Source organism: Thunnus maccoyii, chromosome 19 (assembly GCF_910596095.1).
Source record: "Thunnus maccoyii chromosome 19, fThuMac1.1, whole genome shotgun sequence".
Classification (NCBI taxonomy): domain Eukaryota; kingdom Metazoa; phylum Chordata; class Actinopteri; order Scombriformes; family Scombridae; genus Thunnus; species Thunnus maccoyii.
The window spans coordinates 7,562,537-7,579,314 of NC_056551.1; the positions used below are offsets into that span (position 1 = coordinate 7,562,537).

At 40.1% G+C, this 16,778-nt stretch overlaps 1 protein-coding gene across 4 annotated transcripts in view; it reads right to left on the minus strand.

The window, feature by feature from the left end:
- Positions 1–3,794: 3,794 nt before the first annotated feature.
- Positions 3,795–16,778, minus strand: part of rxraa (retinoid X receptor, alpha a) — a 105,540-nt gene continuing 92,556 nt past the window's right edge. For all 4 annotated transcript variants that reach the window (XM_042396073.1, XM_042396071.1, XM_042396072.1 and 1 more), the window contains exons 7-11: positions 11,169–11,298; positions 9,746–9,878; positions 7,278–7,369; positions 5,216–5,321; positions 3,795–4,538 (exon numbers count right to left, since the gene is read on the minus strand). In XM_042396073.1, coding sequence (XP_042252007.1) covers positions 4,391–4,538; positions 5,216–5,321; positions 7,278–7,369; positions 9,746–9,878; positions 11,169–11,298 — 609 coding nt within the window. In that variant the 3' untranslated portion in view covers positions 3,795–4,390. The remainder of the gene's footprint in view (positions 4,539–5,215; positions 5,322–7,277; positions 7,370–9,745; positions 9,879–11,168; positions 11,299–16,778) is intronic.

Consider the following 16,778-nt stretch of genomic DNA (forward strand, 5'->3'; position numbering starts at 1 on the left):
TTTCAGTCTGAAAAATGTTTCTCTTGCCTCGTCGAATAAGCTTTTCCACAACGTATACAACAGCCCACAGAAGAAAAGGGAAAGAACAGAGTACATAAGCAAGGGATAAAATTACCTTTGTACAAAAATAGATCTTTTTCAAGTGTTTTTTTTTTTTCTTTTTTCTTTATACTTGAACATTTTTACTGTCTATGCAACAAAGAAAGCAGTGATTGTGTCACAAGATCAGCTTTTCCTGATTACATTTTTTTGAACATACAATTGCCAAGCAACACATACATTTTGGAGGGTTTAAAGTCTTAACCTTTTTTTTTTTGTTTTGTCATCTTTCATAGCTTTTTGAGATCCCATAAACTGTTGAGAAGCTGGTTCTTTTTGAGTTTAGAGCTGCTGGGATTCTGCTGGTTGATCGAAAGTTAATTTTTATAAAGTCATTAATGCAAAAACCCCCAGATAGTTGTGAGAAAAAAAAAAAACACGGTAAACCTCTGAGTTTTAGAACACCTGGTGTGGAACGGTTTGGTCTGAAAGACTTGTCTCCCTCTTTCAATATTGGAAATACTCAAGGAACAGATTTGTCGATATATATTTATAAATATATACACATATACATATTAACAAAATATAGCTTTATGTTATAAAGCATTCATGTAGGTATTCATTCTACGTGGGTGATCCGTTCTTTTATCTCGTCAAGAAGACCCTTGTCTGTCCATTTCCTGCAGGGGAGTGAGCTCGCACATCATCCACATTTTATGGCTTAAGATAACCTGCGGTCACCAGTCACAGTAAACTAAGAGGAGGAGACATCAGGCTGTAGAGAGCAGGAGGATTGGGTCACCCTGTTGCAAAAAAACCAAACGTCTAATTGTTTCATATCTGCTTCTCTTGCTTCCAAAGTTTTGATTAATATTCTTTTTTTGTTGTTTTTGTTTTAACAGACAAGTATAATTTCTTCCAGAATATAAATACTGTAAACTGAGCTCAAGTTGGCAGTCAATACTGTCACCTGGATAGTTTATAATAATACAGGCCACCTCATTGAAACTATTGAGTCATAATAAAATAATAAGCCAATACATTATACTCAAGTTATTGCTCCTTTTTCACTTTTAACAAGCACAGATGCTGTGGTTTAGTCTGATCAAAAGGAACATGGTGTAATAATACAGTGAGAAAGTGCCATATTTCTGTCTGTTGGAAAAATTAAAAAAATAAATCAAGTGATGTTGCAGCGCTGCTTCTCTTCCACTGGAGGGAGCTAACAGCTCATCCCTCGCTCGCTCTTACCCGAACTCATCTGAATGAAAGTAAATGTGAAAGTCCTGTTTGAGGTGTACAGTATCTGACATTTCAGAGCTGGCATCTGAACCGGCTCTTTGCTTTTTTCTGCCTAAGAGAAGAGATCATTGTTCGTCTGGGGATCCGTTTCACAGATGGTGGATTAACATCTACAGATGTAGCTCCCTTCTGTGAAACCGGTCCCAAATCACAGATAAAAATGTACACATGGCCATTGTATCATTGATGTCTTGGTTGGAAACAAAAAAGTCTATGGAGTCTTTATTGTGCTACCAGAATAATAAGAGACTTTTTCAGACTGAATTATTACCGATTAATAAGCGAAAAAAAAAAAAAAAATATATATATATATAGAAATTGAGCTCTAGTCTCATACATGACTCCTGCCACCTGTGCAGCAGCTGGCCAATAAAAGCTCCTGTTGCTGCTCTGTGGATTGGACTTCATTTCATTTTTAGTGCTTTAATGAAATGGAGCACAGAAGGCAAACTGTAAAGCGGGACACAAATGAACTGTAAGATGGAACATGAAAGGCAGAAACGTCAGGAAACGCAATATTAAAAAGTAAAATCTTTAAAATCTGTATCATGAATCCATTTTAAAATTCAATTATTATTTCATCATTTAAAAAGAAGAAGCGACTACAACAATTAACCGGCAAATGTAATTATTTTCCTTGCAAATTGAATTTGTATTTTGTTAAATGTATCAAATGTATCAATTGATTATAATCAAACACTGTAAAAGATATTATTCCTGTGGCACATTCCAGACTCCATACACCTCAGACTATCGACCATCATTATGAAAACACAGTGCTCAGGTTTGTTTCTTCAGGTTCAGACCCTGTCAAGGTGCTTATGAAAGAGTGGTGAATATGCAGATATAGGAAGAAAATCTCTTTTTTTTTTTCTCATATCATATTCTGCTATAGTTGTAGTTTAACATATCATTAAACTCCACTTTGCTCCACTGTTCCATAATACACTTACAAATGAGGGCCAACAGCTGCTTATTCTCTATGTAAGCCTATAATCAGTCAAGGGTGAGTAAACCAGTGCGGAATGACTATCAGATATCTGAATAGTGGAGGGAGAAAAACATGTACGTATGATATTTACTCCTTTCTGTGAACATATTAACAGGGGACCCACATCTAACCAGGATACCAACACCAAGATATCAGACCTGTTTAAGCCATATCGACATGCACCTGCTCTGTGGACAATCTTTGGAAATGCACTTGATGCATAGTTTTGCAGCAGCTGCAGCATTTAGAGAAAAAGGAGAGGGGAGAAAAAAAAAAAAAAAAAGCAGAATATGGGCATAAAGCATATTTATACATAACATGGAGATATTCAACATTTTCAGTTCGACTTGAATGACACTCGGTTGTCCAGAGAAGTGCAGAGAGAGTGACTGTGTGTGTGTGTGTGTGTGTGTGTGTGTCCCTCTGAGGAGAAGAATAACCTGGGCCAAAGATCCGCCTCAAAGGTCGAACAAATCAGCTCTCCGTTTAGGAACCCGACTCCACTGTCATGAGGTTAAGTGCCAAGTAACAAACAAATAAACAAATAATGGCTCTGCTGCAACGATAAGCGCTTCTCCCGCATACTGTAAAGGGTTTTAAGTCTAAATGAGTGTGAAGAAACCGAGGAGGGATGGAAACAGAGGTAATCGTGCATTGCTGTCGTTAAATGGAAAACTGAAAATAACGTCAAATACTGTATACGGTTGTAACTTCCTGTACAGGTAGATAATGAGGTGGGTTAGAGAAGCTAAATACCCACTGCGTTGTGAGCAGGAGTTCAGGAGTTCTGAGTGTGGAGGTGTAAATGGTGTGCTGAAATTCACATGAAATGAGAGGTGGGGAGGTTGGAGAGGGGACGGAGAGGAGCTCAGACGCTTGAGAATATCCCCCCCTCACAGACCGAATGTGCGCTCACTTTCCAGCCACCCGAGGTTGGTTGTGATCACCTATGAGGTTGCGACAAAAGGCTAAATTTTTCAAAGACGGATGACAAAAGTTGTTCCTGCACCTGCTGGTCGCCTTTCACGGCATCCGGTGATGCACATGTAGCGTAAAGCTAATGTGAGGCTAATTTACAACAGCCTGGTTTCTTCCTGTGTGCACAAGAACTGCGCAGATTGTACATAACAAGCTCTCCCAACTCCAGATCAATCAATACATTAACTGAAGGGCTGATTAGTGGACTAATACATCGTCCTCCCCGGTGTTGCACAGTGCTAACAGTAAGACATGGTTATATTTGTTGGAATTGGGCAGAGACCTGAGTTTTTTTTCAAAAATTTTTTTGAGCACTTGCAGTCTTGTTAACCCACCTCTTGAGTTCTATTCCAGAAAGCTCACACTTCAAAAACAGCTAGTGCAAGACCTGACGTGTTCAGTCGAGTCAGGCAGGAACAGATGAGTTCCTTTAAGCAGTCGTGTTCGCCCCCCTCCCTCCCCCCACCATCCCTCCCCGAAATAAGTTCAGTCCTGAAAGACAGAGAGGGCTCAGGTCCAAGTCAAGACCACCTGAGGCTCTCCCGAGTCCACGATTGTCCCGATCACAACGCTGAGTGTCCGAATATGACATCACCGCTGTTTTTTTTTTAATTAATATACCTGCAAGCAAAACTGTGGATCATCTCTGCTTTTTCTTGTCAAGGTGTAGGAAAAGCAAAGACGAAAACGATGGCTCAATACGTTTCTTTTGTCCTCTGTCCGTCCTCATCTCAGTCCACTGCTGTCACTCGTGTTGTCATGAGATTTTCATTTTCATATATATATTTCTTATTTATATATTTTTACAAGGTATAAAACAGACCCATAGACATGACGAATTCATTGTTTCGAAACACATCAAAGGGAGGCGAGGAGAAGAAAGGGTGGATGGGAGGTAGGGAGAGGTTCTCCGTCCAAAGTCGTCACGTGATCTGTCCCTTGCTGGAGATGGGATTTTTTTTTAAAAGGACCCTGCTCCCGATCCAGGGCTGGTGGGAGATGTGGAGGAGGAGGAGGAGGAGGAGGAGGAGGAGGAGGGAGAAGAAGAAGAGGGTGAGGAGAGCTCAACCCCTTCTGCTATTATGTCATTTGATGTGGGGCTTCTAGCATCTCCATGAGGAAGGTGTCGATGGGCGTGTCGCCAATGAGCTTAAAGAAGAACAAGTGCTCCAGACACTTGAGGCCGATGGAGCGCAGCGCTGGTAACCGCAGCAACAGCTTGGCAAACCTGTCACAACACAAGACCAAAATAAAACGTCGGCATTATACATCTGACAGCAAGAGGGAGGAATGAGGAGATGAAATAACCTTAGATACCGCACATATATAATATCTTCAATATAATGAGCTTTGACTGACTAGCGCTAACATGTTAGCTCTCCAGCTACGGTAATTTACCAACTATCCTTACGAGTACATCACCAAACTTCTAGATTCAACTATTGTAAGAAGACACGCAGACAAACTTCTCTGTGCCACTTTCTGGTATGAACGACCATTAAAAGGGGAAAAGAAAGCAATCAAACAGCTAACTAAAAATGCTACAAATATGTTTTTTTTTAATCATTCTAATCATAATCTTCAAATGTTTTCTTTTCTCATCAATTCATTGTGCAGTTTATCAACCCAAAATACATGCTGAAGAGAAATTTGTGTAAAGAGAGATTAAGTGTAGAAGAGCAGGCCTCACAACTCACAACTATGAGTGTTTGATTAAATTATTTTAATTATTATGAGTATTATTTTTATACTGTCTGTGATTGCTACGATTTTGTGAGGAAATCTTAGGCACCATGAAGTTGTGAGCCCTACTCCTTTTTATTCCTGTATATGTGGATGTATATATGATGTATATTTATCTATATATGTGCACAGTTGAACTCCTGTCTGTGTTTGTCTTCTTACCTGCCAGGCTGCTCAGGGTACTTCTGTTTGCAGTAGGCCTCTAAAGACGCATAGACTTTCTCTCTTAGAGCTTCTACCTCACCTGGGTTGGACAGACCTTTAGAATCTGTGGAGACACACACACACGAATGACAAAAATAAACAACAACAACCTTTATTATTATTAAACCCTATTATTTTACAGTATGTAGACAGGAAAGGTGTTTCATTAGTAGATGTACCTTTTTTTCTTTACATTGTCCTTCTCACATTCTTACAGTTATACTATCACAATCCTCTACTTTTGGCTAGTGAACAACTCAGTCTGTGTAAATTAAAGTTGAAAGTCTTTCTCCGGGATAGACAGGATAGAACAGAGCTTTACTAACTTACAAGTTGAGTTTTAACCTCACAAGCTCATTGTGGACGTGTGTCACCACATTCTAGGCTAGTCCAATTAGGACTGCAATTTCCGAACGGGCGCTAATTTAAGCTTCACTGGAGGACTCCTCTTTGATAAACAACACAAACACGTCATTGATTAACATTTCTGATTAACAAAGCATTGCATAATTGATTAACAATGAAAGAACATTTGTTGTTAATAGCTGGACTAGATGACACAGTGTGGGAAAGGAAGGACTGAGGTCCTTTTTAGCATCGCCGTCCCCTCCTCCGGCGCCCCCACCCTTTGCTTTCTCAGTCAGACCGGTCTAGTGAACCCCTAATTAACAAGGAATCAGGCCGAGAAGTGAACCGGGGCCAGCGAGCTTGGAGGTGGCCTGAACAAAATGTGGAACACAGAGGATCAGTGTGTCTGGGGTGAACGGATTCACAGTAGCTCCATAGGGACAGAGGGAGGCTCCCACACCGAGTCATTAAAAAACCTGGGTCACATTGATGGTTTGGTTTAATAGAGAGGAGTTCAGGACAGCACACTGTTAGCAGGAGTGACACATGCCTAGGCAAGAGTCTCAGTTAAAGAAAACTGACCAGGTTCTTATGGGTATACAGCAGGAAAATGCCATAAAAACTCTAATGGATGTCACTTTATAAAAAACAATAATTAATCGGTTTACCTTCAATCCATTAATCATTCAATGCTTATGTACTGTATCAGCTTTTATTGTGCGCTATCTATCTCGGCACACAGCAGGTGGGACCGCATCAGTTTTACAAGTCACAAGCGAGTCTCAAGTTTTTATAGAGAAGTCTGAAGTGAAGTTCAAAGAAAACAAAGGCAACTCAAAATCCAGTTTCCAATTCTCAAGCTACATTAATGAGGTCAAGCTGAGTCACAAGTCCTAAACCTGAAGCGAAACTCCACCCAAAACCTGAATTTGAGTGTCAAAACACTTCAATAGAAATTTCAAGAAAAGTTCTTGGACACCACAAGGACTTAGTGACAGGTGCGTAGGATCAAAAACTCCTAACTTGAAAAGAAAACCAAAGAATCCTGCATACTGTCCATCACTTGAACTCACTTAAATAATGCAGGCGAAAACAGAAGTCACCTTTCAAGTTTACTAGTGGGAGTGTTTGATGCTTAAAATACAGATTTTGGGTGGAGTATCACTCTAAGTTTCAGGACTTAAATGAGTCATATTCTATTCTAGCAATATTGAGGACAGTGTCAGCAGCAGATAGAAACAGTAACAGCCCTACAGCTCACAAAGATGAAATGGAAGTATTATGCCAAACTGTAATACACTGGTGTGCAACAAAGCTGTTCAACAATACAGCATTGTTCTGAGAGAACAATCACACATTGGAGATATGTTAACAGTGCTGAATTCTGTTGTGGATGCTTACCACTTAAAAAAATAATTAGATGTAGGTTGGTGAAAAGAAAAGTATTATTTTTGGTAGCATTTCAAAACTACAAAACCCTAAACTGGCATCAGATATTTCCATGTTGCGCTGTAGTCTAATTCTGCCCCAAGATTGTTTTGGTTCCAAGTAAAATTGAAACTAGAATGAAAAGACTGTTTGCTCTTTTAAAACCGCACATTTTTGAAACACCCACTTTACAGCTTCTTTAAACTGCCACAGCAAATGACAGCTTACATATAGTGATATTTACCTGGGTTGAAAAGGACTATAGCTCGAAGGCACCCCAGTTCTGTCTTATCCATCTGCATGTCCCTCATTTTAGACACCAGTTCTGTGAGCACTCTGCACAAAAGAGACACACACACACAAAAAAAAGACAACACAAAGTTAGAAATGTGGCTTATTCAAAATCAGATGTAGTTAAAAATACTACGTTTATTTAATCCTTATTAGCTACTAGACTATTTGTGTTATATCGCACAACCGAACGAATGCCAGACAAAGTTAAGATCACAGGAAACCATTTGAGTCTAATTGGTACAATTTTGTAAATGCACATACTACCCTTCATGAGAATTATCCAAATCCAGACTGGGACATTAAAAATATGTTTTAACTACTATCCAGCTCAAATCTATTTAAAAGCAAATACACACAAGCGTATTCTCCAGCCCACATAGGCACCGTTAGATCAGTGGAAAAGTTTACAACCCTGCAAAGTAATTATATTTAGTACATGGTTTTCATAAAAGGAAAGCCACAGAGTAAACACAAGCTGTAATCTAACACCAGCACTCCCACTGTCTGTGTGTGACATCACTGGTGGGAGTGTTGGTGCGTGGAGTCGTTCAAACTCCTCACCCCTCTTTGACTCGGTCACACCCTCTCCCCGGCGCTCTTTATTTTCCCTCTCACTCCCGTTTCTTTCTCCCTCTCTCTCCCTCTCTCTCTCTCTCTCTCGGATAGTAAAGTCAATTGCGGCTCTTAGCTCATTCTAATTCAATTTGCTCAGAGGAACGACAGAGCTAAAAGAAAAGAGAAAAGAAAAAAAAAAGGAAAGAAAATAATGAAGTATTTAAGTTAATCAGTCTCTTCATTTGTATGGCGAAGAGGCAGGAGTAGATAAAGAAACATTATCAGTTCTCTGTATCTTAATGCTCGCCACAGTTAATGCAGAGATGTAATAAGTCCTGTGGCTGCCAGCGCCAATGATTGAGTGGAGAGTCTGGCCGTCAGAGGGGCAGAGACCCAAGAAAAGAAAGAAGAGACGGAAAGATAAACATGAGGCCTGCTATTAAAAATGGGTTTGATGACAGCACCTCCAACTGCAGGGACATGTACCTGTACACCACACTGTTATTTTCATCATCAAAGCCTCTTTTAATTATTTTTTGAGAAAGTCGATTTTTCAGATTTTTTTTAAATTGTGTAGTTCAAAACCAAAATATATTAAAGCTACAATAATATAAAACAGATCAAATCTGTATAACCTCACATTTGATAAGCTGGAACAAGCAAATTAATTTGTCATAAATTACCTAAGCAAATAATTGATGATCAGAATTGTTAGTGATTAATATTCTGTCGATCAACTAATCTAAAACCATGTATTGGCATTTAATATATACAGTATTTAGTTTTTATAACTTTCCAAACTGTGCATCTCAGTTCAGCTCAAGGTGTGATGCTGCTGAACAGACACCGTCAGCCTCATGTGAGATTTCAGTCTGTCAGACAGCTCGCTGCCCTGGAATGTCAATAACAGTCACCAGGGTGGTTCCTGCACACACCCGACTTCACCGTAGGCGACTTGTGCATGGATTTTTTTTTTTTTTATTTTTTTTTTTGACATTTTCTGAGTAGTTCAGTGTTCCTGTGTGAGCCCTGATGCATACAGGTGTACATATTTAATACACAGGAGTCAATCAATAGTTCCTGTGCTGCTTTGCTTTTCATGAAGCACATGCTTGTGACTTCCAGTCTAGGTGTAAAACTTCAATGAAAGAAACCTCAATGTCATATGAGAAAATTAAACCACTTTCTAATCAAATGTATTTAAAAACTAATGCTTTATCAGTAGTTAATATATCTTTTTTTAATGCTTAATGTAAGATTGTTTTGTGACTGTGATTCTGATGTGAATGAACTATCTTATTGTGATCTTGTATATATGTAACCTGTTCTCAGGTTAAAGAGATCTTGATATCAATGATGAGACTGCCTGAATAAATGAAGCTTAATAATCAGTAAGGCATCAATAAGTTCAATGTGTGTTGTCATTATTAATGATTTATTAACATTTACAAAGTCATTAGATACAACCTACTAAGTATGCCTGTAATGTTACCACTTTCTAATGAGGCATTCTTAATAAAGGGTGTTTACGTTTATATTTGTTAATAAATAATTCATGAATGCTGAACAGAGCAGTAATAAGCCATCAATAAGGACAATGTTTAAGCAATTGTATACCTAAAGCTAGTTGTGCTGCTAGCCAAAGAGATTTCTCACAATCTGGAAACAAAAAAAGTTGTTCCTCTGAATATTTACTGACCTATAAAACATGTAAATGATTCAATAACCCCCAATAAAGCCAATAGTTACAATTAATAAACCTCAGATGAAATATGTTTTATTAGAAAATGGTAGCACCAGTCAGCACTTACATCAGTTTCAACATGATAACTACTAAAGTGCAAGAAAGTTGTTAATATTGACCTGTCAAAGATGGCTCCCACTCCGGCACTATGGGCGCTGTTGCGGTGGACGTGCAGGCCGGTCGCCAACAGAATCCCGTCTTTAACCGCTATCGAACGGTGCGAAAATGATGCAATGAGGAGTTCATTCCAACCTGAGGCAGAGATGGGAAGAGGGATCGAGGAAAAGCATGAAGGAAAAAGAAAGAAAAAAAAACAAAACAAAAACAAGCAAATCCCAGTACAAAAGTTCACACAGCATTCAAGCAAAATGAAACTGACAACAAAGGGGGAATTCCAATGAATCAATTAAGCTGCGCAGTAAAAGCGTGCAGCTTTCTCAAGCGCAGGCATCAGGTTATTACTAAGACATTTGAATCATGCTTTCTACAGAGACAAGCGTGTAAAAGGGATGAACTGCGCCTGCCATCACAATAAAGACAACAGGCTTGATGTGCCAAAGCAGGGGCTTGACACAGAGAGCAGTGAAGACACAAGACGCTGCTTTTTGAGTGACAGGGCTCCTTTAACTGTTCTGCCTGGCAACACTTGCCTCTTCTCCCCAGAGTTGAGTTGGGTATGCGAGGAGCTGGGATGCTTTTATCTGTGATACAGCAGAACTAAAGCGGTTATTTATAGAAAACCTGAGCGCTGAGAAGAGACGAGCTCTCCAGAATAATGTCTCTCTCTGCTTTGCTGAAGTCTCTCTATCATTGTGTGTGCGGAGGATAAGGAATGATGGGAGGATTTTTTTTTTTAGGGTATGCGATGGGTGTGTAATAGCATTTTTTTTTTTTTTCCCTCAAGGTGGATTAAGAATATAACGGTGTAATATGGAGCGACAGGCAGGCAACAAGGGCAATGTGTTGGAAGAACCCAAAAGACCTTCCTGCATGTGATGTTAGTGAATGTAACAGAAGTGACAGATGATTCACGCTCTGTTTTACGTTGCTGCTTCTGTGATCCTGCGCGGTTAGCTTGCTTTTCCACATATAGCAGATACACACAATGAGTTGTTCTGACCTTGGTGAGTCTTACTCTTGTTTGAGTCACATGACACAGGGAGCCACTCAGGGTTATGACCAGATTTGGTTGAATAATGCTGTTTTCTCGTTAAAGGCTTCTTTCATTGGCCTTTCTGAAAAGCTAAAACAGGGTTCCAAGTTTTTCTAGCTATATTCTAACATAAATAAATATGTACTGCTGTACAGGATCATAAAATTTAACTACCTCATCATTTTAACCAAGATAAAACAACGATTGTTTTGCTAGACCAGTATTTGATCTAAACTCCTGGGTGCCAGGTTCTTCCATCTATTTACTTTTTTCTTCATGTTATATATTGTATCCATATGTCTTGTCAAGGCATCGTTTTGAAATGAAAATCATCATCCTGATTGTTTTTTCTGTTTTTTTATGAACTTCTTGAAATCTTTTTAACAGACCTGCTCGTAGAAGGATGACCTGGTCGTCCAATGGCAGCTCAGAGAAGTGGGGGATCCTCTTGGCCCACTCCACCAAAGTAAAGAGCTGTTTGTCAGCGGCCTGACAGATATTTGTCACTGGGTCATTAGGCTGCAGGGAGACAAAACACACACAAGTCTGGAAGTTAGACATTCAGGTAATGGATGAAATTAATACGTGTCATATTTTTGTTTTAGTCTGTGTATCTCTGTTGGGCGTCTTCCGGCTGTCAGGTTGAGCCACCTATCACCGAGCACACAGACACATTCACGCTTACATGAGTACTACTGCTGTGAATAATATCCTCTGAAGAGGAGCAAGTAGGAAGACAAAGCAAACAGTGATTCTGTCCCAGCTCGTGGAGGAAATACCTGCAGAGAGCTGCCGGTGAAAAGACGACTTTAACCAAGCAGACTGTTTCTTTGGGGACCTTTTAGCCGACACACAAATCAGCCATTTGGACAGCTAGAGGAGCTCAAGGGGCCCCTGCTGACACTTTACTGACACTTCACAACAGAACAAGCGCTTAGGAACTCAAATAGGTCTTTATAACCAGACTGGGCAGGGCTTTGTAAAACTCAGCAAATGTTAAATTCATATATCATTATATAATACTATTTATTCTAATATTTCTTATATTTATGAGTGTTTTGTGTGCAGTAATTAAATGTTAACATGTCTGAGTAGGAAAGAAATCCATTAGATATTGATAAAAAATAAAAACAAACAGTTCTTGGTAGTGGGCTGGCGGCTAATAGACATCACTGTATTGTCCATTTAGTGCTCAAAATAGGAAAAATAGTTTCTCTGTGAAATAAAAGGTCCGGGTGAATCAAGGAGAAACAGTCCTCTATTGATTTCACCTCATTAGATCCACTTAAGCCTCGAGGAGAGATAAGCATAAAAGCCAGGAGAAAGGCTAAAGAAGGATCTTACAGCTATGAGACATGAACATACTCTATCTATTATTTTAATGTACTGTATGTCATGTAAGACGCTGTACAGGCTTTTAAAAAGGGTCCTAAATACTTTAAGTGTAAACTCACTTGTGGTGAACATAGTGTGTACTTTTCATCGAACGTAAAAATGTCTTAAATTGTAGCAGAACCATCAACCTCTTTACACAACCATTTACATTTGATGAAGAGAAGCAAGTAAAACCAAATTTACCACTGACCATACAAAGGATTTTATAAATTCTGAGGTCAGAAGAGACACCAAAGAAACCTGTACATATTGTTTTTAGTAATTTTTTTATTCTCTTAAAAACAATTGGATGTTCTAGACTGTCCCTATATTTCTTCCCATGAGGAGTTTTCCTGTTAAGATAGTAATTTATGTGTGCAATTTAAGTTCCAATCCAGAGACAAGGACTGTCTGTCCTTAACTGTCCTGATATATCATATTGAGGAGCTTTATTCTTTGACCCACAGGGAGCTTATGAGCAATGGTGGAATCCTAATGCAGCACACATACAGTATGACTAACTCACTAAAATGTAAATCCATCTGGGAAGGGGGGTAGACGGATCCCAAACAATACTGTCAATCTCTGACGGGTAATTTAAAATCATCCCAGGAGTACATACCCTTGATATGTGCTGTATGTGTGTAAACAAAGACTCTGTGCACACACTTTTGTGCATAATTTTAAATCAAGTAAACATCCTTAAATGCTAAGTATCACTGTGTGAACTCCCACTCTGACAAAAAAAACAGCAACTTCTCCCCAACTTCCCTCTCCAAATCCCACCGATCGATGCTAAAAGCTCGGAGGATCCCAACATCAACTGCAGCTCTCAAGAGAAGATTAGTTCAAGATGAAGGAGAAAACGTCCCTCCACTCACATTCTCCTTTTATAACACGCAGGCCGAAGACTATCCCATCCTCTCCTCCATGTTCCCTCCCTACGGTGTGATACTCACACTGACTGCAGAGTATCACAGAAACGCAGTTGAAATATGAAAAAAGTTCAACCAGACACAAAGACTACACTGTTTTGAAAACTGAAAGTCGTCTTTTTATTTATTTTTTTCTTCAGGGGGAGAATGAAAACATCTTATGAATATTTCAGCATCTCCGAGGGAGACGTGGACGGTGGCGGTTCAGCGCGACAGATTTTGTGAGCCGCGTTTCCTCTCAAAAGACACATAAACAGATTCAGCTAATTCATTCTGAAGGGCAACCCCGGCCGCCAAAACAAAGAAAAACAAAAGGGGGCTTCATTGTGCGCTAGTGGTTATAGTCGACTGAATAGTCGGCAGAATAGTCGGCGACTCGACTTTCAAAAACACTAGTCGACACTGTACATCGTTGTAGACTAATCGTTCATCTGTGGTTTTAGCACGGTGCAGTAATAAGACTGTGGCACTACATCTACAGCAGATACGCGGCTGTGGGCACTGTGGGTAGTTGTCGTGCGTGACTAACACTGTGCGGTGTGGGGTGCTAAAACAGCAGACATGCAGCAAGAGCAAGAGGCAGAAAGAAACGGTTGTACGTCCCAATTCTTGACTACAATCAACAGTAAAGAAATACAAAAGTAAAGCAGATAAAACTGTGAGCTACAGTATATGTAAGGCTACCCTGAAGTACCACATTGGTACCAGAACTAAGGTATTTAGAGAAGGAAAGACTCCCGCTATCCCTGCAATAAAGGAGTTGCGTTGTTACTGCAGTATCAGTATCTCCGGCTCAGAAAAGCTTGCAGGGGGTTTAGTCCAATCAGATCGCAGCTCATGTGTAAACAGCCACTCAGAGCCAATCGAGGACTCTCGAAGATGGTCCTGCCTACATCAGTTAACCGTTTACTGATTGTATTTGAGACCTTTTTGACGAGAAACATATGATATATCTCTCGCAATTAATCGACTACTCGACCACTTTTTGGGAGTAGTTGATGACTACTAAAATGCAGCAGTCGTGAATACCCTAGTGTGCGCTACGGTCGAGCCACCCCTTCTCCTAAGAATACAAGTCCCAGGGTTCTTGTTAAACATGGCGAGCCTCATGAATGTTGTATGGCTATCTTAGCCGTGTTTACACTGACCCTGTTTCTTTGCCTCCGTCTGTGGAGATGACAGGGGAGAGGAGCTTACACTTTCCTGCAACAATCCTCAGGCATCACATTACTGTACTTACTGTTCAAGTCACAGAGCAGCATTTAGGATGTTAGCGGGCCACAATGGAGGAGCCCACTGTGACCTGTGATGGAATTACATTCACCTTGTCGTAGGAAAGTACAAAAAAAGAAAAGAGTCCACTTGGGAATCTCTAACAGCTCAACTGAAAGCGCTACTTCCTCTTCCTCTACTGTGGAGATCACAGTTGAAAATATGAAGCAAATAAGCAGGGGGAAGGTTGGACAAAAAATGAAACGTCCACTTGGGACAGGAAGTAATAGAAGAAATGTTGAGTTACTGGATTCTAGCCCCTTGGAGCAGTTTTTTTAATGCCTGCCACAAACACACAGTCTTCATTCCAAGTGAATCAAAAGGTTTATAGCCACGCACGCTCCACCGCCGTGGTCGATCATCCCAGCAACTTAGAAAAATGCCAGGCTTGCATACTGTCCCATGAAATTTTCATCACTTGAGGAGGGGAGACGAAAGATTTGCCTTTCAATTTTTCATTATTCTGCTTGAACCAGACTACACTAGCGTGACTACAGGGAGAAAATTGGATGCTCATACAGATCAGTATGAAAATGAATTACTCAAGTGTCCCACTTTTTTTTAGAGAAAAAGAAACTGTCCTCATGTGTCGGGAGCGGGGATGAATCATCAGCTAATTATCATCTAAATAACACAACACTTCCTGTCTACGGTTGAAGGAAACAAAACCTTTATATAAATCAACGTATAGATGGTAGAAACAGAAATAACTCAAAAACAGAGAGAGGAAAAAAAAGAAATGAATTGAAGTCAAGAAACACCTTCAGGATTAGGGAACGAAAGCATCTTCCTCCTCTCCCCCTCCTCTTATAGAGAAGGCCTCTCCTCGTCTGACTGAAGGCACATTACTAACGCCTGTTTAACTCCTGTTCTAGGTCACCATGAGATAAACACACTTTATTCAGCTTGGCCAGACCCCGGCCATTAGACAGTGGCGGTGGCCTATTCATGGTGTACACTCATGGCCTGGGCCCTGTGATTAATTATAGCACGGGGCAGCGCTTCTCAATGGAGACCTTGCAGGGGGGAGGCAGGGAACAGGACTTGGAGAGGGGGGGGGCGGTTCTTGTGGTCAGGACAGCCTGCATGCCTATGTTCTGCCAACATCCTGGGCCCTGTTTGGTTAGAGGGTCACTTCACCCAAATTGTACTAAAAGTAAGATTTTCCTGCCTACTCCTTTCAGTTTTATTTGCCTAAGTTTTACATACAATTCAATTTATTCTCTTTCTATTGTTTTCTCCCCATTTGAAATGCCTGCTTTATTATGCATTGCTGTCCTTGTCACTGCTAACACTGCTGTTAGACTGTAGAGGGCTACAGACAGACAGGAATGTGATACCTCCATTAGAGCTGGAACAATTAATCGATTAATCACTTAATCGATGGAAAAATAACCAGCAACTATTTTTGTGATCGATAAATCATCTAAGTAATTTTCCAAGCAAATGTCAGCTTCTCACTATTTAGGATTTGCTGCTTTTCTTGTTTGTTGGACAAAACAAGCAATTTGAAGACAGCACCGTGGGCTTTACGAAATGTTGACATGGGCTTATTTCTGCATTTCTTTTCTTTTTTTTTTACAGCTTATAAACCAAATGATTAAACAATTAATAAAGAAAACAACTGGCAGATTAAACAATAATGAAAATAATCAACAGTTTCAGCCCTAACTTTCATCACCAGCCACCTGCCAGCAATGGACATCAGTGGGAGAGTATAACCAACCGGTAGACAACACGAGTGCAGTGCACAACAACTCCCTGGCTTCCCAACACGCCCAAAAATGTTTGTTGGAACCAACCACTACTGGGGATTAAACCTTGCCCTTTTACCATGGTGGATGGGAATTTCAGTACTGTTTCACCAGTGCACCTTGTCTCTTGAGGTGAATGGATTTTTATCTGTGCTCAAAGCAGTGAACAATTACTTTTGGAAAAAAAAACAAAACAGCAAAACGGCAAATGTTTGTAAAATTTAATGTAAAATTGCAAATGAAACCTGATCCAATCCAATCCATTGCATTCTACTGTTATGCCTTACATTAGAGACATTTCATTTTGCTACAACAAAAACTTTTAATAACTAAAATGACTCATTTTCTTAGCTTTTACTGTTACTGCAACTTGCACGGAGTCAGAAATTAGGACGATGTGATTCCAATTAAAATAATAAGCAGTAAAACGTAATTAACACCCAGCCCTTGTTTTCATCTCTTCAGTGTTCCCTAAGAAAACCTCCTCTTCTTTATGCCAGGCAGGCAGCGGGCATCGAGGGACCCACCATGGCTGAGCCCAAACACACTCAGTGCATTAGTGTGTCTGAGCTGCCAGCCGCTCCCCCAACGACTCCCCACTCCTTCTCTCTCTCCCTAATGTCAACGCTCATCTCTTACATTTCCATCTGGCACCCCAAAATAG